The 20,924-nt window shown below is 40.6% G+C and overlaps 1 protein-coding gene across 1 annotated transcript in view; it reads right to left on the reverse strand.

Moving 5' to 3' along the window:
• Positions 1 to 17,471, reverse strand: part of mta1 (metastasis associated 1) — a 34,167-nt gene extending 16,696 nt beyond the window's left edge. The window contains exons 1-3 of the mRNA XM_026934426.3: positions 17,192 to 17,471; positions 6,635 to 6,702; positions 6,208 to 6,301 (exon numbers count right to left, since the gene is read on the reverse strand). Coding sequence (XP_026790227.1) covers positions 6,208 to 6,301; positions 6,635 to 6,702; positions 17,192 to 17,219 — 190 coding nt within the window. The 5' untranslated portion in view covers positions 17,220 to 17,471. The remainder of the gene's footprint in view (positions 1 to 6,207; positions 6,302 to 6,634; positions 6,703 to 17,191) is intronic.
• Positions 17,472 to 20,924: the final 3,453 nt, after the last annotated feature.

Below are 20,924 nucleotides of genomic sequence, written 5' to 3' on the forward strand. Positions count from 1 at the left end.
AAGCACTTCTGACAAAGCATGAATTAGATATTACACACCCAAATTAACACACTAAGGGCTTGGTAATTAACTGATGAGTCAAATCTCATCGCGTGTGTTAGGTTCCTAATACACCGCCACTGGACATCTGTGAATACACCCATGGTTGCTTCACTATCGGTGATAGTCATCAGCATCAACGGAGCATGCTGAATCGCCATCAGAAGACAGAGAGACAGAAAGAGTCTAAACCTCTTAAGAGGACATGTTTTTTCAGTGTCTGCTCATAATTTCTCAATTCTGCTCATATGCAACTTTTGCCCATATGCTGCTCATATGCCCATCAAATGTAGCCAACTATATTATTGTAATGAAAAAGCTGAGCAGTCCAAACAGTCTTTAAATTCCGATTCAGTTTGTTTTGTTTGGCTGTTGTCCAAACCACATACTGCTGTGATATATAGTCTGTCAAACTAGAATGCAACTATAAGTACTCCTACTGGTACACTAAGGGTTGAATAGACTAGTTGACTAATATATTCACTAGTTGCCGCTGTGGACAGCCGGCAAATAGTCAGGGTGGTGGAAAATCAGCAAGGCAGAGATTTAGGAAATGCAGGCAGACAGTCAAGAAAGCAGGTTAAATGAACTTCGTTAGAGCTGAAAATGTTTCAGACTAGATGAAGTCAATTCTATAGTCAACTAACTGTACAAGACTACGCTGGGAAAAGTAATTATTTTGTATGGGTCATTAAAACTTTGATATCACTTTGTAAGAAGTGTAAAGGTGTGCATGAGACTGTTTTTGTTCCCCCATTTTCTCCCTAATTTGGTCACCCTCCCACCAGCCAGCTCTCCCCTATCATACAACAGCTACCAAACTGGAAGGGTGAAGGCTAACACGTGGCTAAGACAGCCAAGCGAATCTTGTCAAACTGCTGCTCATGCTGCATCACAGGCATCGTAACACACTCTGAGGAAAGCGCCATCTGCCCTTTTCTGCATACATGAGCTTACAGATGCCCACAATTGGCTAGTCCCACTGTGATTGACAGGGGAGAGAGAGAGCATGACTCCTTTGCTCCTTTGGCTCCTGGCTATGGATAACTGTGACATTGTTGGGATTTGAACTTATAATCTCCCAACCATAGGATGAACACTTTTTTTGTTGTGCCACTTGGGAGCTGAGGCTTTTTTATTTTAAATCCCACTCCTGGCAGCTCCCGAAAGAATTCTGTCCGCAGTTATTTTTGTTGTCCTATAAAGCTAAATAAAACATAAAGCCCTTGCACTGTGGCATAGTCAATTTTTTTCATTACTAGTGCTGTGCAATGCAATGTCACAGGTTGCACGTCACTATCCAGTCCCACTCAGTTTAGTGGAAAGCAAATGCTGTTCTAGACATAGCATCCTCAATCCAAGGAAGGCTGGTCAAGGAGATATATGCTGGGCTCTGTTGATGATCTTCCACGTTGCATGCTCTCAGTTCCAAGAATCAACAGCTGAGCCATGGACGACTACCACCAGGCCGTCCACACAAATGCATTTAAAAGATTGGTATGTCCATAAATAGTGTAATATGATCAAATCTGTATCATTATTATTATTTTGCACATTTATGCATTGATTTCTCCATTTTGACCTTTAACAGTGTACCCTAAGGAAGTACTGAATATTGAAATTTTATTTGTTTTTATTTTTATTTTTTTTTGCTTTTTTTTTTTTTTTTGCTGTTGTTTATCAGCATTTAACTGCACTAATAAAACAACCAAATCTTTGCTTGGAAATTACTGAACAACATTTTTCAATTACTAGTTGGCTAGTAAAATTAATAGTCATGCAACTATATCATATGTGGCATATAATTTGGACACCTGTACAAAAAAATTTGTAGACACCTGACCATCACACTCATATGTGCTTTTTGAACATCCCGTTCCAGATTTAGCTCCTTGCTTACTGTCATACTAACCTCCACTGTTCTGGGAAGGCTTTTCACTATAATTTGGAGCATGGCTGAGGCGAGTTGCCCATTCAGGCACAAAAGTTTTAGTGAGGTCTGGCACTGATGTTGGGTGAGGAGGCCACATATGGGTGCCAGGTGTCCACTAACATTTGGCCATATAGTGTAGGTTGTCTTTTTCTGCAATGGTGGGCTTTTTTTTTTTTATTATGAATAAAAACTTCTGGCAAGAGATTTCATTTCATGCAGGTGCTGATAGTATGTACATGTCAGCTATCAGCTGTAGTCTCTGCAGTGATGTAAATGTGATGCAAAGGGAGTGGATCCTCAGTCACCCTGGATGGCACTAGCTCTTCAATGTGGCTGTGATGTGTCAGGGTCACATGAAAAAGCAATCCTGCAGTTCTGTGGCCGTCCAGGAGTGGAGTCTAACACCCCTGAGATGTGTTGTACTTACCTGTTCTCAAGAAGTGGGTATCTCACAAACACAAAGAGACACAGGCACACATTCTCATTCTGTCGTGATTCAAACCTATTCTTTCCTGAACCCAGGGTAACCTCGAGTCTGAGCAGAAAGCACAAGCCGAGTTCAGACACAGTGGGCGAGGTGACTGCAGGGAGTGGTCAGTTCAGTTCAGGGTCAAGTCCCTCTCTCTCTCTGCCTCTACACACATGCTCATGTGTGCAAACACGGCCACGGCACAGCTCCCTAGCTTCAGGCTCTGGTAAGGAGGAGCCAGCATCACCGAGAACAAAATATTTAATCTGTGAGTCATCTGTGAGTGTGTGTGCACGTACACTGACTCAGACTGCTGAAAAGAGAGCCAATAGTTCCAGCTCTCACATGTAGATGCATTCAAACTCCCTTAGTGTCCATTCACGCAGGAGGAACTCCATCACTCTGCTTCTCACGCCCTCATCCTCTTATCTTCACTGTTCTTTTCTCGAAGACTGTTCTCCTGTTCCTACTCTGTGACTCACCTCGCTTCCCATTTCATTTTGTTTCTCCCCTTTTCTCTTCTCCTTTCTTCTTTCCTTACTGAAGCGGAGTCAGGATGTAGCCCACACCCATGTGGTCCACAGTCATTCCTGCCATGCATTTTTCACATATTGCAAATGTCTGAACATCCACGGAGAGACTGCTGGCACTGCAGAGAGGCCCACAATCCACGAACCCACACACACAGAGAACTTACACCCCTACCCCCACCCCTACCAAGGTCCTAACTGCTTCTGTGTGGTCTATGTGAACAAACAATCCCACTCCCTCACGATTAAACCTATGTGCAGTGTGGGCTACTTTTGTACATGCACATTCACGCTCTCTCTTATATCACATATACAGTCCCCTCCGAAAGTATTGGAATGGCAAGGCCAATTATTTTGTTTTTAACTATACAATGAAGACATTTGGGTTTGAAATCAAAGAATGAATATGAGACGATGGATCAGAATTTCAGCTTTAATTCCCTGATATTTACATCTAGATGTGTTAAACACCTTAGAACATGGCACCTTTTGTTTGAACCCATCCATTTGTTCAAGTGATCAAAAATATTAGAACATGTGACTGACAGGAGTTTATTGTTGCCCAGGTGTGCCCTGTTATATTGACTGTTTAAACAATTAATAGTTCCCAATGTCTACTCTTGGATTGAACCCTGGGTTTCACCTGTGAAGACTGCAGTTGTTGTTAAAAAGAATAAAACAACATGAAGTCCAGAGAGCTGCCTACGGGAGAAAAGAAAGCCATTTTGAAGCTGAAAAAAGTGGGAAAATCTATCAGAGCCATTGCATAAGCAACTGGCATAATCAATATAATAATTTGGAATGTCTTGAAAAAGAAAGAAACCACTGGTTTACCAACAACCAGACATCAAACAGGTCAGCCAAGGAAAACAACAGATGTTGATGACAGAAACACTGTGAGAGCTGTAAAGAAAAACCCAAAAACAACAGTCAGTGAAATCACCAACAACCTCCACAGGGCAGGGGTGAAGATATCACAATCCACCCTTTGAAGAAAATTTCAAGAGCAGAAATATAGAGGCCATACCACAAGATGCAAACCTCTCATCAGCAGTAAGAATCTGAAGGTCTGATATGAATTCAAAAAGAAATACAGGGATGATCCAGAAAAGTTGTGGAACCAAGATTAACATCTACCAAAGTGAAGGATAGGCCAAAAAACCTACAAGCTCATTGGTCAAGCACATTGTAAGTAGTGTCATGGCTTGGGCTTGCAAGGCTTCTTCTGGAATGGGCTCACTAATCTCTATTTCTGATGTAACTCATGATGGTAGCAGCAGAATGGGTTCAGAAGTCTGCAGAAATATGCTGTCTGCCAACATAGAGAGAAATGCATCCAATATAATTGGGAGAAACTTCATCATGCAGTAAGACAATGACCCAAAATGCACTGCTAACACAAAAAATGACTTCATCAGTGGAAAAAGTGGAAGGTTTTAGACTGACCACGTCAATCACCACACCTTAACCCAATTGAGCATGCATTTTACCTCCTGAAGAGGAGAAACCCCCAAAACTAAAAACTCCTGAAAGAAGCTGTGGTACAAGCATGGAACAGCATTACAAAAGAAGAATGCAACAGTTTGGTGATGTCAGTGGGTCTCCAGCTTGATGGCAGTCACTGCAAGCAAGGGATATGCAACCAAATATCAAGTGTTATTTACTTTAAGATTATCTGTTCCAATACTTTTGCTCATCTAAAAGTTGGGTGGCATAAAAGGTGCCATGTTCTAAGTTGTTTAACACAACCAAATATCAGGAAATGAAAGCTGAAATTCTGTAATTCCTCCAATTCTCTAATTATAACCTCATATTCATCTTTTGATCTCAAACTGAAATGACTTCAGTGTATAGCAAAAACAAAAGAACTGGCCTTGTCGATCCAATACGTTCGGAGGGGACTGTATGTGTTCTAAATTCAACCACTGATACACTACTTTCACAACAGCCCTACTGACAGCTGCTCACACCATGCCTAGCCCCACCACATGTATGAAGCACACTAACATGCTTTGTGATTCAATCCTATAGCAGCCATTTTGGAGACAAACTCTGCTTACAGCAGGAAAGACTGGATATTCTCAACCGGATCACAGTTCCAATCATTCCTGTGCAGAATGACAGTGTACACTATTTGAGTCAAGTCATCACAACAGAAAAAAAAGCTACGTGCAAACAGTTTAAAAGAAGAATTAAGCAAAAGTAAAGCCCTTTGACCAAAAATGAAAATGCTGTACTCAACAGTTCTGTGCTGAAGACAATGCTGGGTGTTTTGTCATTTTAAAAAAACCCTCAGTCTACATTCTAAAATTCCAAAAAGTGAAAATCTGAACTGCACGATCAGCAGTTTGGAAGTGATGCAATGAAGAGCCTTGGCAGTGAAGCATTGCTTCCGGAAGATAACATCCACAATCAATCCAACCAGTGTCTGAGTCACAGAGAACGGCCTTTTCTATTCACATATACACAAAGACTATAAATAAAGATCCTTACCGAAAGGTTACTTACTCAAAAAGAGGTATAAACAGGCTTATACCACAACGCTGTTGAATGCTTTATTATGATAGGTCAGAAGGTATAAATTAATTTTGTATAACAGCAGCATCGACAGTAGCTCCAGATAGAACTCAAACGACTATTTTATAATAAGGTGATATGCTGATTCTAATACGCCACCGTTTCTGTAGTAAAAACTCTTTCACACGGACTTTCATGCTGAACGCTCCACATAATCTGATAATGATTAACGTGTATGAAAGGAGTCTCGAGTGTCAGCACTTTTGTGACTGTTTTCCGTCAGAGGACAGACTTTCTTGGTTATGTGAAAAACTGTGTTTATTTGTCTTATTAACTTCAAGAGAGAAAAAAATGAGAGGCTGTTAAGAGACAGACTGTTTTTAGGTTCTATATTGTAAGTGAAACAGGAATTTACTTGTCTTGCAGATGTTTCACAACATTTAATGTTACTATAATGTAATTACAAACTGTAATCACTGACAAATCGCTGTGGTACAAGAAGAATAAAACACTTCGCGACAGGCTGTTATTGGAAAATAATCCACTTTCCATTGTGGATTATTTTCCTATAACAGCCTGCCCTACTGTGTTTTATTCCTTACACAGACCGCACTAAAATTATTAATGTGTTTGCTCTATTTCCTGTCAATGCTGCAAAATACTTGGATGCAGAAAATCTAATGGGGACAGTGCCCCGAGGTCCCCTGTTCATTACTTACGTGCATGTTTGTCTGCTAGGGCGACAAGTGTGGCGGAGATGTCTCTGCGTCTGTAGAAACACACCACTTTGGCCTCCACGTTCCCATTCGCCGTCTGCAAATTAGCATGAGAAGCTGCATAACTTGGCCACCATAGTTTAGATAAAAGCCAAACATACAGGTGAGGATAGAGTCAGAATGACAGATTTAGACCTCTGCTGTTCCCTGCTCACTGCTGAAAGGAATGCAGCTACGCTGAGCAAAGAAGCAGGACAGAGGAGATATGTAAAGAAAAGAGGGAGTACAAAATCTGGGAGAATAAAAGTTGTGAATATTGTGGTTGGGAGTCAAGACAGACAGACAGCACGTTGCATGAAACATTCAGCAAATGTCTTGCAGTAGGATTGGCAACACACTCTCTAGGGCACAATGATGGACTTTCGCTCACCTTGTTGAGCTCCTCTATTCTCCTGATGAGCAGTGGGTTACTGGAGGAGTTTTCAAAGTAAACATAATCTGTGAAGAAGATAAGAGAACAGTCGTTAGTGCTGGTGTCGAGTCAACTCATCAGCACCAAGCGTCCTCTCTTCCTGAGACACCAGTGAACTCCAGGTTCATATGTTCATAAGTATTTGCATAATGACAGTATAGTCCTTTATTTTACCAGGTACTAGAATTATACACTGGTGCAAAATTAAACTTTCTGGTTGTGAAACATGTCTGCAGCCAAGGATTTCTTTCAAAATATGAAGCACTCACTAGTCTTCTGTTATTTATATAAATGTGTTATACCAAAGAATTCTCTACTGTGGTAGTACCAGTACATTGCAGACTGACTATAACTACATATATAACATGCAAATAAAACAATGGAAAAAAAAACATTAATAAATGAACTAAACATGTCTAATCTGTAATATCTGTACAACTAGAGTCTGTGCTTAGCCTATTTTATTTCATACCCCTCATTCCCCTTTCTGTTTCTTCTTCAATCCTTATTCTTATTGCCTTTGGCCTTACTCCAGGCCCAGTGGGTCGGTGTACAAGGCTTATGGCTCAGTGGGACGCCCCTGTAGGCCTCCGGCTTGGTGCAATTTCTGGGCATAAACTTGCTAGTGTCAGGGCCTCTGGCACACTACACCCCACAAATGGTATACACACACCTCCGAGTTGTAACCTTTATCACCCCAAAAGAAAAATGAGGAGCCTGTGGACTAAACACGATCTGGCTAATTCACCCTTTTGTGCATCCAGTGAGAAACCTCCTGACACAATAAAACAGACCTATAGCTAATTTTGCATCATGATGCAAGAGCAGACAAATCAGTATCCTGTACACCCAGAACAACCAGACTGTGTCTGGGCTGTCAGGTTTTTTTTTTGTTTTTTTTTATTCGTAGATGCTCAGCAGACTAATAGGTTAAAGTAGGCTGCTAATATAGATGCACCAGGGTTGTTTTACCCCTCTAGTCAAACAAGCAACCAGAGAAAGAAAAAAAGAAAAAAGATAATGCATGGTTTTATTGACATGTTTAAACATAAACCACTACAGTTACCTTATATGTTTCATGGTGGTGCGATGCACTTTTATCCTTTAACTAACTAGCTAATCGTATTTTTGGGTTAAATTACGTTAGCCACTACTTTTTAAACTTACTTAATTAGGTTTCCAAGATCCTAAAATGTATGACTTTGCAAGCACACTGGTGTTTCTCTTGGCTGGTGGGCTGGCTAATGAATTTATGATTTGTCCATCCCTGTGATGTGAAACCCTGGCGTAGTGCTGTCACTTGTCTACTTCACAAGGCAATGTCTTTAGTGACTTTATTGCAGTAATGGGGATAGGTTACCCAAGCTAAACTAAGCATGTTGAAAACAGAGAAAACTTTGAAGGTTTTGGAATTCTACCCTTTCTAGTAAAATACACATTCACACTCAGGGCTGCGTCCCAAACCAGTAACATGCCTAAATAGTAATGAGACCAGCGGTCTACAGACAATCTATTTAGTACGGTAGTATGTAGTTTGGTACGTGGTCCAAAAATATATGGCGACTCAGGATATTACCCTCTGCCATGTTCTCTATATTACAGAAGCATTATGAGAATAAAATAACACATTGATGTAACTGTTACAGTTACTGACTTATCAGGTGAAAGAGTAAAACCTTGTGGCTATTCAACTAATCTTACAGCACTGCTGCGTTGGCTCATGTCACGCAGCATTGGAGAAGGCTCGGTGCATCTCTGGGGCCAACAAACACAAACGTCTATTGGTCCAAAGAGAAAGCTCATAACAGTGTATTGAGCAAAACTATGACTTCTGGTCACTTCAAGTGTGTAATTTTTTTTATCCAATCTCTGTTCTCCTTGTATTTCATTACCAAACCAGTGTATTCTGTGCTTGTATTTTGTTGCCTGTTAAACACGTTAGACACAAGCTGGAGTGTGCTGGCATCCACGCCAAGACAAACTAATTCAGATTCTGAGTATCAGTAGTTCACTGTTTTGATGTATTCAAGCAATCAACTCCAAAATTATTCAAAATGTCCCTCACTAGTCTAGACAGGTCTGTTAAGCATGTCCATTTAACGGTGGCAAATTAATCCGGTGTCTGAAAAATTAATGTTCAATTTGGTTGCGGATTAACACTGATGAACACACATACACTGGCCCTCCACAAGTGCTGCATTCATGTTAATGCTATGAAGTTGATGGAAAACCGGAAATTTGGTGTTTTTAAAAAAAGACAGAGACGGAAAGCTGTACCTCCGCCAGCACTGAATAAAGTACACCACCACTGACGAAACCCTCCATCAAAAGTTCCGTTTTTTTTTTTTTTTTAACATTTTCAACCATGCCATAGTGGAGGAACAAACTACATGTTTATTTGTTTATTCAGGAACATGAAACAGCTTGAAAGGTCTTGTGCTTTTTGCTGCAACACACCCTGCACTATATAAGTATAGTCTTTTTAAATCCTTAAAAGCCCTCAGAGACCTGACTAAAAAGAGCATGAATTTAACACGACGAGTTCTCTATCCAGCTCAACCACAACAGCACTGTTTACATGACTTTTACCATCTTAGCACGGTACCTTACTATGATGGTCATCATCTGTTCAGCAGCACCAGATGGTCAATGTGTGAATTCAGCACAAGAAAGCATTAAAAATTCAGCATGTCCAAGTGGACTTCTACTACACTACAATCAAGAACACAAAGATGCCTGGACACACAAACGCACGAATCATCTGTTTTGTCTCAGATTCCAGTTCTATGCGTGTCAGAGACTGGGAGACAGTGCAGACCACGCCACTTTGCTGCATTTTTAAAAGGAGCTCAACTTCTACCCAAGGCTTTGAAGCCCTGAGCAAAACCTGGGATGGACTCGGATGGGTGAGAGCCTCGTGAGTGGCCTGTGTGTCACAACGTGAGGAGCTGCAGAAGACCCAGAGGCAATGCCACTGTCTCTCACGGCTCATCATGCCAGTCTTCCTACCATCCTACTCTGCATGTCTGCACCCACAGCGTCGGTTAAGCCTCCACCTACATACACCACCAATCATCACGCTGCACAGTTGGTGACATCACAGTGCAGTCAAATTTCCTGGGATCCAATACGTGCATGTTGCTGAGCCCTACCAAGAGAGAGACAAGTTGAATCTAACCAGGCCAGAGGTGTGGAGAAGTGGGGTAGAGAGACAGACAGAGACACAGAGATAGAGAGAGAGACAGAGAGAAACTGAGAAAAACAGAAAGATAGAGACAGATAAATAGACAGAGAGACAGAGAAAGGCAGAGGGTGAGGCAGACAGAGAGAGAGACAGAGATTCAGACAGAAAGATGCAGAGAGACTGAGAGAAAGAATGTTTCCTGACCTGGTCACATCTTGCACAGGTTTAAGTGCAAAGAACACACTCAATCCACACCTCAGGACATTTAGACTAGGCTCCAAGGGACATCAGTTACTATGGCAATGTCTGTTCATTCAAGCTTATGTTCAGACACACACAGATTTCCAGTGCTTCATTCGGTTTCTCCCTTTTGCCTATTTTTGATTTCCATCAAATGGGATTGCTACAGCTTTTGTGTTTCTCAAAACACAAACGCCTCTATCTGTAACCTCTGTATTCTGCACACAGAGACACAGAAACAGACAGGCTGGATGGTAAGGGCAAAAACAAAAGTGGGAACGGGAGAAGTGAAATCTTTAACAGACTAAAAAAAAAAACAGGCTTAACAGTCTCAGCCAGTGAGAAACTACTGAATGTGTGATAAAGTTGCTGTTTCAACTGACAATCATCCGAGTGTACTAGTGAGATAACCAGTGTTAGGGAGGAGCTGAGGAGAGTGGCCACTGGGCAAAGCATCCTGGCCTGATGCTACTCTTGGCAGCCAGCAGCTGCAACTTCTCACACAGCATGTCAGTCTCCCTATGGAGAAAGATTAGATCTACCGAACCTTAAGAGAACATCACAAATGCATTTCACTATCCACAAACAAACGCATCTCAATTTGTGTCTTGTAAATCAAGCCCTATTTGTGAATTTGTTTTACCTTATACTATAAATATCATATACCTGGGATATAAAAATCAAAAATATGTTTCTGCTGTCACAGCTAGAGCTGGGTGATATGAAGATATAATATCCATATTGTGATAAATTGTGTCACATACTCTTTTCTGAGATATCGTTGATATAGTTTATACTTAATCTTTAAATTGGAAAAGGTTAACATTTTTTAAAAATGGTTTTAGTGTTAAATATTGCGCATTTATTTTTTATAAATGAAAATGATATTTGTAGACATTAAATAAGGTATCATTTCAAATTTCTTTTAACGCAACACTACTGTTTTGCTGGCCGACTGTTAGCAAATCTATATATCGTGATGCATATTGTTTATGGCAGAAATGTCTTTGAGAATAGTGATATAGTTTTGTCATATCACCCACCCCTAGCCATAGCCAACCGCGGCTGGGATTTCAAGGGAGTACAACTGGTCATGCTCTCAGAATGGTGTTCCTCCTTCCTGTCAGTTAGAAAGACATCAGTTAGCGGTCTCCAATAATCCCTCCATCTATCCCTCGCCTTCCCAACCTGGAAGCTGGAGAGAACTGCTTTTTGTCAGCACTGCCCTAAAGCAACTACTTGTTAAATGTTGGCCAGTTAAAAAGGAAATTGTTATATACAACGTATATATACAAAAATATAAATATATATACATAGTTTTACACACAGTATAACATACTCATCAAGCACTTTATTAGGAACACTATAACTTATAGTGGAAACGTATATCTTGGAATTTCTGCAGATTTTTCAGGTGCACTTTCATGCTGCGAACTTGAGACGAATTTTGCTTTGGCATATGGTGCATTATCATGCTGGAAGTAGCCATTAGATGATGGGTAAATTGTGGCCATGAAGGGATGCACATGCTCAGCAACAATACTCAAATAGGCTGTGGCATTCAAGCGATGATTGATTGGTATTAACAGCCCAAAGTGTGCCAAGAAAACACTGGAAGTGGAACCTGACTTGGTCTTCTGCTGTTGTAGCCTGTTGTACTAGTTATCTGAGTTACTGTAGCCTTTCTGTCAGCTTGAACAAGTCTGGCCATTCTCCGTTGGCCTCTCTTATCAAGAAGTCCTCTGAACTGCCACCCACTGGATGTTTTTTCTTTATTGCACCATTCTGAGTAAACTCTAGAGACTGTTATGCGTGCATATCCCAGGAGATGAGAACTTCTAGAAATACTTAAAACAAGCCTGTCTTAGTAGCTGTACGGGTGTTCCTAATAAAGTGCTCAGTGAGTGTATATACCAAGGGAAAATTATGCATTTGTGAACGCACGAAAAAATATTTTATTCTTTTATTGTAAATCTTTCGTAGACAGTGTTGTCTGGGAACAGTGAAACAGATTAGTTGCATGTCTCACTGACACAACAATACTGGAAAGAAAGCCTTTATTTGTCACATATACATTTCAGTACAGCAAAATTATTTTCGTCGCATATTCCAGCTTGTAAGGAAGATGGGGTCAGACCACGGGGTCAGCCATGATACCGCGCCTCAGAACAGAGAGGGTTAAGGGCCCAATGGTGGCAGCAGTGGGGCTTGAACATCTGACCTTCTGATCAGTAACCCAAAGCCTTAACCACTGTTACCCTTCCAGGTAACAATATTGAGGGGCTGATCTCGCTCCTTATCGCCACAGTACTTAGCCAGCAATCTACAAATGTCAATACATACCACGTCCCACATGTTCTGGAAAACTGAGCTGCTGTGTCACTGATGGGAGGTTGCAAATGGAATTTGTCCCAGAAAAGACAATTCAAGTTTTGCCACTGAGCTCCTCAACAGTTTCTTTACTGTGATAGTTAAAAAGCAGGTCTGGGTGGTATTAAACAACAGGCTTCAGGCCTCAGGAATGGTATGTGTGTGTATTATAGCTGGCAGGAGGCCTTGGAGATGTGGGGAGTCCACTGAAGCGTCTCAGGTCCACTGGCTTTAAGGCATTAAGGTTCTTCAGTGCTCCCAGTGCCAGGACACATCAAGGCTGCTCTGACGAGCAAATAACCAAAGAGTAGAGGATCAACAGTCATAATTTCTTATTGTCTGTTGGCCTTAAGCTCCATGTGGCCTAGTGCTCCACCACCACAGAGCTGTGACATGCAATTCTACATATTTCCATCATTTCCGCAGTTGATCGCTGTGGTCAGCTTTGGGCTTCTTTTTTTAAAAGATTTTCTTGGCACATTCTGGTCAGCACTGGAGTTTGGGGTGAGCCTCAACTCAAAGAGAAGGCAAACAAAGCCAAAGCAGCACAATGAGCTCTGCGAGAGGAAATTCCACAAGGCTACCTTTTGCCATCGTGTGCGGTGAAGACAAAGAAGAAAAGGGAGCACTGAGACAAGCTTTGTCTTCACTCTCCAAGGCATTGTTTTTCAATGATAGCTCGGCATTCAGATGCAAAGCTTCACTGTTTAGGAGGGGGAAATTGCCTTTGTGCTATTGATGGCACAGATTTACCTTGGGCATCTCCACTAATTCAGCTTTAAGGAAGGAGTCAACAGCACTGCTTTGCTTATGCACTTCAGCTAGGCTTGTACAATTAGTTGCATATTAATCATTATTAGCAATTTTGGGCTCTATGATTTGCTAATCACAAAAGGCTCCAACTAATGCATCCACTTAGTAGTATGCCTCCTGCATTAAAATTCAAGCGTTACTAGTTGTAAACAACATTACCCACAAACTGAGAGCTTCAAGGAATTAAGCACGGATGCCCAATCTCCACTGAGTGTTCTGTCTGCAGTCTGACGAGCAGCAGGCATCCCCGCAGAGTGAACAGAGACTACGTATTATAATGTGCCATGTATCTCTGCTAACGAGTCAAAGTGAACAAAGCACTAATATCGAATCAGGTTTTAGAAATGTACAAAATTTAGGGATTGTATAAGGATTGTATAAGGAGTCTGTCCTTATGCTGCCTTCGGAACGGGACAGACTTGGGTCTCGGGTGTACTAACAGATGATTTCTACATAGGAAACCTCTTCAGATGATTTCTACATTGGCAGCTAGTGACAGTAGTTTGTAATATCCATGAGAAAAAAAAATATTGTTTTTATATATAACCGATTGCTGCCTCATGCTTTTTCTTACTTGAGAAAAGAAAAAAAAAGAGAATTCTGTGAATTTAATGGTTCGAATACATTGACTTTGCCAGATTCTTCTACTGAATTTCACAAGCTAATTCGGTAGAACACAGGAGAACACGGGGCCCGAGGGGGAGAGCAGTCATCAATATGTATCAGGTGTTGCAGAAGCTGGAGGTACAGTGGCCCGTAGAGGTTCTTTAATGGTCAAAGAGCCTTAGGCCATTTTCAGTCTCAGCAACACAGAACACTGCAAATGCTAAGAGAAGAGTGTAAAGACATCCCAATCCACACCACAATCTTTCCCAAGCCTTCACTGGAACAACACACTGATAAAGAACGCGCTGATAAAGAAGTAATGTGCAACATCCACAATGAAAGAACCATTCACTGATAGAGAGTGTAGCTCGGTGTTGGCAAGACGATAGGAATGCATTTATCTTATTTTTCCATCTTCTATATAATCCTGATATAAAACCTCTGAGCAATGACCAGTACCCGATACAGTCTGGTACTAACATTAATTTAGTACATGAGTCAACTCTGAAAGTTTCATTTCTCAAATTACACAAAACATCACAGGTACGATGGATACATGCTTCATATCCTAAATTCACACTCACAATCCGTGTCCCACTGGTCCTGATCTCTTGCCCCAACATTTCTCCTGAAATACTGGATAGGAATTGTAGTCGAGTTATTTTCTAATCTGTCCACAGATATTTTACACCATGAAAGTGAGATGCTGACGCGGCTCCATTGTGCCTGTTTTGCATAACCTGGCAACAGAAACTTCCGGACAGTCGGCTTAGTTACTAAAAGTACCTCAATATCAGGTCAGAGCTGATACTCAATCCTCTGATATTGGGAACATAAAAAATGGGAAAAGTAGGATTGCACCATAAAACAAATAAATAAAAAAAATAAAATAAAAAAATAAAAAAATAAAAAAACACCCAATCCACTACCGTTTCAGAAAAATATTTTCCCCAATACAGATGCTCAAAATCAAGGGAAATACTTTTATAATAAGAATTTTTTATACACAAAAAATGATATAGATGATTTTGATATATATTACAAGGTTGTGAGGCTTTTTATGAATGATAGCAATGCTTAGTTAAGTGTGACAGATATCATTCAGCATTATAAAAGAAACTTTTAAGGAAAGCCAAGGAAAAATAGCTGTGATTGTAAGTACTTAATCCACAGGTTATAATATCATTACATTTTAACATATGCCATGTGCAGCGTTTCACACTTGAGCTCCCTCACACCTGATTTAACACCATTATCTATCTGTTCATTACAAAATGTCCACACGTATGATCCGTATCCCATTCACCAAAAATCACATTCGCCACCACGAATGTGATAATGAGCATCAGTATCAGGCTGATATCGCCCTGACATATGTCCTGAAATAACAGATAAGGAACGCATTTGAGATATTTTCTAATCTATCTACTGACATATTATGCCAAACTGTGATGTTGACTGACACGACACAAAGGACGTTAAATATCTTAAAGTACACCCCTATTGTGCCGGGTTTGCATAACCTAGCAACAGAAATTTGCAGAGAGTCGGCTTGGTAACTAGGAGTAACATCAATATCTGTACGGGGCTGTACGAGCTGATACTCAAAGCTCTGATCCTGAGATCATATCAAAAATGGAAAAGCTGGATCATAAAATACGTCAGTCGAAAACATCAAATCTGATCTAATACAGAATCAGGAAAATATCTGCCCGAATACATATCCTCAAAATCAGGGGCAATACTGGCTTGACACACTGAATTATATATAGCTGAATTTGATATTTTTGAAATGCATGAATCCTTTTATGAATGGTGAAGTAGTAATGCTACTTAGTCTGGTGTGACTTCAGTTGTCACTCAGGGATGTAAAAGATGGTTAATAAGGAATGCCAAGGGACAAAAAAAAAAACAGACTGTAAATTAAATCCTTCTCTAAAATACGTTTCCGTCTTAACACGTGAAGGAGTCCAGTGCTGCACACTTGAGCGATGTCTCTGCTCCATCACAACTGATTTAACACCACATCTATCAGCTCATTACAAAACCCTTCATCAGCAGCAGACAGCAGGGAGCAAAGGGCCAGGGTACGAGGTCTCAGTGAGGGAAAGTGTTCAAGCTATTCTCTTCATGACATTTACATTTTACATTTACTCATTTGGCAGACATCTTTATCGAAGTTGAGCTGAGCAGGACGAAGGTTGCTGAAGGACCCAACAGTGGTAGCTTGGTGATACTGGGATTCGAACTCACAACCTTTCTATTAGCAGTCCAGAGCCTTCACCTCTGAGTCACCACTTCCCACTGTCCACTCCTCTAATGAAGAAATCATACGGACACGAAATAACCGTCTCATCCTAGACAGGGAGGACACAATGATTTGGAGAAGAGCACGAACCAGACTAGCGAGATCACCCAGGTTCAGTGAAAAACATCTTCATTTCAACATTTAAGGTTTGAAGTTTGAAAGGAGTCTCTGTACAAGATGATCATAATCATAAATAGTCTCTGATCAGGTTGTAGAGCTGCCAAATGTGATATACTGTAACACCAGGAGGTTAACTTAGCTAAGACAAAACGTGCTTTCTCATATTTCAATTTCTTAACAAAGCTATCTGAGGGGTAGATTATCATGACTACATTCTCCACTGTTAATGCAGTGTGAGTGTGTGTGTGTGTGTGTGTGTGTGTGTGTGTGTGTGTGTGTGTGTGTGTGTGTGTGTGTGAACTATCTGACTCTCCTAGCACTTCGGTTGATTGAAAAGTATCACTTCACAAGGCATCTTAATGAACTGTGTGTCTCTCAGCCCTTTAAGTCAGTCTTCAGTTAGCTAGTCAAAGCCAGAGGCAGAGCAGAGGCAGAGCAGAGGCAGTGTTTCCGCCAACACTGAGCACAGCAGTGTAGAAAACACTCCATGCTGCTCGAAAACTTCCCCTTAACTTTAAAAACGGCTTTGTCACAAAACAACAGTCTCTTTACTAAGCACAAACTTGTTAAGAAGTCTAAATTGAACCTGCTAAAACAGTACAGTCGATTAAAGTTTTTTTTTTTTTAATTAAAAAAGGCAGAAATTTATGGGGTCCCGAAACTAGACTCCTTCCTCTTCCTCCTCAGTCACCACCACCACCACTACCATCATCATCCTCATCATCATCATCCTCATCATCCTCCAGTCACACGCACAGCACACGCCACTTAAGCTTTTTTAGAAAATAAAGAGGAAGGACAGAGCAAAGCTGCTAGCGTCGGTCCTACAAAAAAACACGTAAACGACTAAAATGATACAAAACGTGCTCTCTACCTCCAACCCGGTACATATTGGCTGCCATGACTGCCCCCTGCTCCTGGTGTCTCCAGGTAAGGGCTGTGTGTTGCCGCCGTCGCTGCCACTGCCGCCGCTCAGCGCGCTGGAAAATGGTGGCTGGATCAATACGAAGTGGAGCAGTCAGCGATCTTAAAGAGACAGTACACTTATTTTTTTTTTTAAGCTCTTCTCCAGCGAACGGGTTAATTAAGGGCGTCTGAGGAACAGCGCGTGCAATTGGGACACGCCTGAGAAACCGGAAGTGAATCTCGAGACATTAGAATAAACAAAGTGTGTGTGTGTGTGTGTGTGTGTGTGTGTCTGTGTGTCTGTTGGGGGGGGGGGGATTCTTCTGTGCTACTTTACTTCAGATTGACTAGTTTACAACAGTGAAAATGTATAGTATATTTATTATAATCAAAAGAATAATTGGAGCTAATGGTGGTAGGTATAAACAAATCCTGAGTGTCATATTCCCAAACACTAGGCCATCAGTACTGCAATGAAGCCATTAGGTGTCCCCAAACTAAGGCAAAGGCTGTCTTGAACAGCCAAATCATTCATTCATTCATCTTCAGTAACCACTTTATTTTGGTCAGGATTGCAGTAGATCCATAGCCTATCCCTAAAACACTGGACATGAGGCAAGAATACACTCTAGATGGATGTAAGTCCACTGTAGGCAATTTAGAGTCACCAATCCACCATTTTTTGGGAGGTGGGATGAAACTGGAGAACACAGAGAAAACCCATGCAGATAAAGTGAGAACATGTGAAACTCCACACAGACAGTAACCCGTGTTCAGGATTAAACTGGGGATCCTGGAGCTCTGAGGCAGCAACGCCACCCACTGAGCCTCCTTGTCATCCCCAGATGAATCCCTGAAGTATTGACAAATGACCTTTTTGGACAGTTAGCAAACACATCAACACATCTTGTCATCTCCAAATATGCACCCATTTGTTCACTTCACCTCGCTTTGGCACACACTGGCAGTACATCACAGTCAGCAACAACACAGCATCATATGATCATATGGACTAACGACTACTTTCACCATTTCCACCAACCAGTCATCATCAACCGTATTATCAATACTGGTAAGTGCAGTGTTTCTTTCTGTTTTACTATACTATTACTACTATTAATTGTTCAGCCACCAGATGTTGTGAACTGTGGTCCAGTGCGTGTTGTTAAAAAAAGGTTATGATCTCTTGCTGTAACTTTTTAGTCACAGGACATGACATCACTACATGACAATTGTGAGAAGATTGCACAGTTCTACAGCCCACAACTCTTATATCTAACTCCACTATCAATTTCACAAATAGGCAAGTTTGTAGCTCTACCTCTACCACAGGAGCACACTATAGTGAAATAGTGGAAGTGCCTACCCAGGACTATAAAATTTGTATTTTCACAAAATTCAAGCGGGACTACAGAGTCTGTATTTGCACAAGACCCAGAAATTTGTGGAACGCCCCTGCTTCCCCACATTAGCACCAAGCCTTGCCTTCGTTTGATGGAAGGAAAACTTGAATCACTGCATTTCAAAAATTGCCGTTGTGGGTGGCATAAGTTCCAGAGCTTTTTTTTGAAGAGAATGAGTCAGCATGTAAATAAGCGGAGCTGAGCGGAGATTGGGGTGACAGCAGGAAACACTTAGCTGTGTATTACCACGAGACTAACAGCTCTCAGTACAACTGACAAAGAACATTAGTGCTGAAGTTAGTTACAGCACACACCAGGTCTGGATTTGGTGTAAGATGGCTGATTGTAATCAGTGAAGTTTGGGGAATTTCTGTAAACAGGACACAACTGTCACAACCTTTACCAAGAAGGATTAGTAGACATCGTCGATGCAACTGGTGAACACTGTATTATTAGACTTTTGGGTCACACTCAGTGACTTCTCTACTGTTATTTCTTTTTCATCAGTACTTGAAAGTTCAGAAAACACCAACAAGGCACACTAGAGTACATTTACACTGGTACCTAATGAAAAAAATATATACATTCATAAATACTTTAACTATATTTAGTCATGACTAATATGAGCTTAATATGGCCAGCCTGAATGACTTGCATATTAACTTTCATAATTACTATGTGAACTTCAGTGGCCTGCAATATTTTTGCTGAATTTTGTGATGAAATTTGAGTTGAACTTTTTAGTTTAAACTTGTTTCATTGACAGGTTTATCTCTACTTAAAGAAAGCCATGCCTTTATCCTTTAGTCTGTCTCACCTCCTCACTCGTATACCACCGTGCTTGTCATCTCTTAGATCAATGTCTTTGTTGTAACTCAGTGCATTATATCCAGTACCTCCATGTTGGATTTCTAATTAATATGACATTCACCACTGTTGGAAAATGGTGACCAAGAGAAGAAGGTTTTGATCTTTTGTTTTTAGGAGCTAACATGATAACAAGATTAATATGCAATCTTTTTTCCTATTAAAAACTATTGTAACTGTGCTAGGAGTGTCCCACTGTGATGTTAGCATTGTAGACAACTGCTAGCTTCTCACGGGAATAACAAAAACCCAGCATCAACCAATATATTCATACATCAACGCAAATGCAAAAAAAAAAAAAAAAATCACAAAGCACATGACGAATATTTCAAGATAAGCATTTGTGTATTTTAAGGTGGTAGGAATGTGATTGAGTGAGGTAGGTCCTTTGAGGGTGCTGGTTTTGGAACAGAAGAGCTTGTTAGGTTGTTATCGTTAGCATAGACTGAGAGGAATGTTGTGGTGTGCTTGTCTGATCTACACCATATGAAACCCCAACAAATGCAGCTCTGCCTCCAGCTGTAATCTGCAGTCATGTGACAGGCCTCAACCAATGGCAGACTTTGACCTACCAACCTACCAGTTCCATACTGCTGATCTCTGTGTGCATGTCTGTGTCTCTCTGTGTGTTTAAACAGCTATAGTCTTTATTTTGTCATAATGTCTGTGGTTAATATATCCAAATCTGGGCCTGGCTGTCAAAATCTGCTGAGCACATTCAGTTTCGTGGTTGCACGATCTTGTAGACTTGGGAATCTTTTCATTTATAGTCAGTAAATAGCAAAACCAACCGATCGCACTCCATTCAGTTCTGCTTTAATAAGGCAATGTATGCAGGTGTAGCTACATACTCCCTAATTTGTCTTGTCCCAGTATGTTGGATATTAAGCAGCTATCTTGCCACTTTTCTACTTTGAAATGTATAATTTCATATAAGAGGTTTGAGATATGAGAGGTGTTTGCTTGAATGTGTAGCGGTGAGACTCAGGCACCACACACACACACAAAAGAGTATTTATGCCTGGGCTATAACAAATTATTGTATCTTTGATTTTCATTAAACCATGCTGATAAAAGCTGAATGTCCTAACTGTAAAATCTCTTCAGAAAACAACATTCACCTGGAGTGAACTGACCAATGAACTTTATGATCAAACACTAGCATCTGTGATTAATCATAATAAACTCCAAAAGAGAGATGTAGCCATAACATTCAATTCAGTGCCACCTAAAAAGTGATCTTAAAATCTTTGATATAACTGTACAAGCTTTAGTTTTATGATAATTCTTAATTAATTTATGCATTTATTTTCTATTTCTTTTGGATTTATTATTGGCAATTCCTCACGTTATAATGAAATAGTATCAGGGCTGGCTCGAATAAATGTGCTAGCAGTGATAAACCCTCCCTGGCTTTTTTTTTTTTTTTTT

The sequence above is a fragment of the Pangasianodon hypophthalmus genome, chromosome 10 (assembly GCF_027358585.1).
Source record: "Pangasianodon hypophthalmus isolate fPanHyp1 chromosome 10, fPanHyp1.pri, whole genome shotgun sequence".
Taxonomy (NCBI): Eukaryota; Metazoa; Chordata; class Actinopteri; order Siluriformes; family Pangasiidae; genus Pangasianodon; species Pangasianodon hypophthalmus.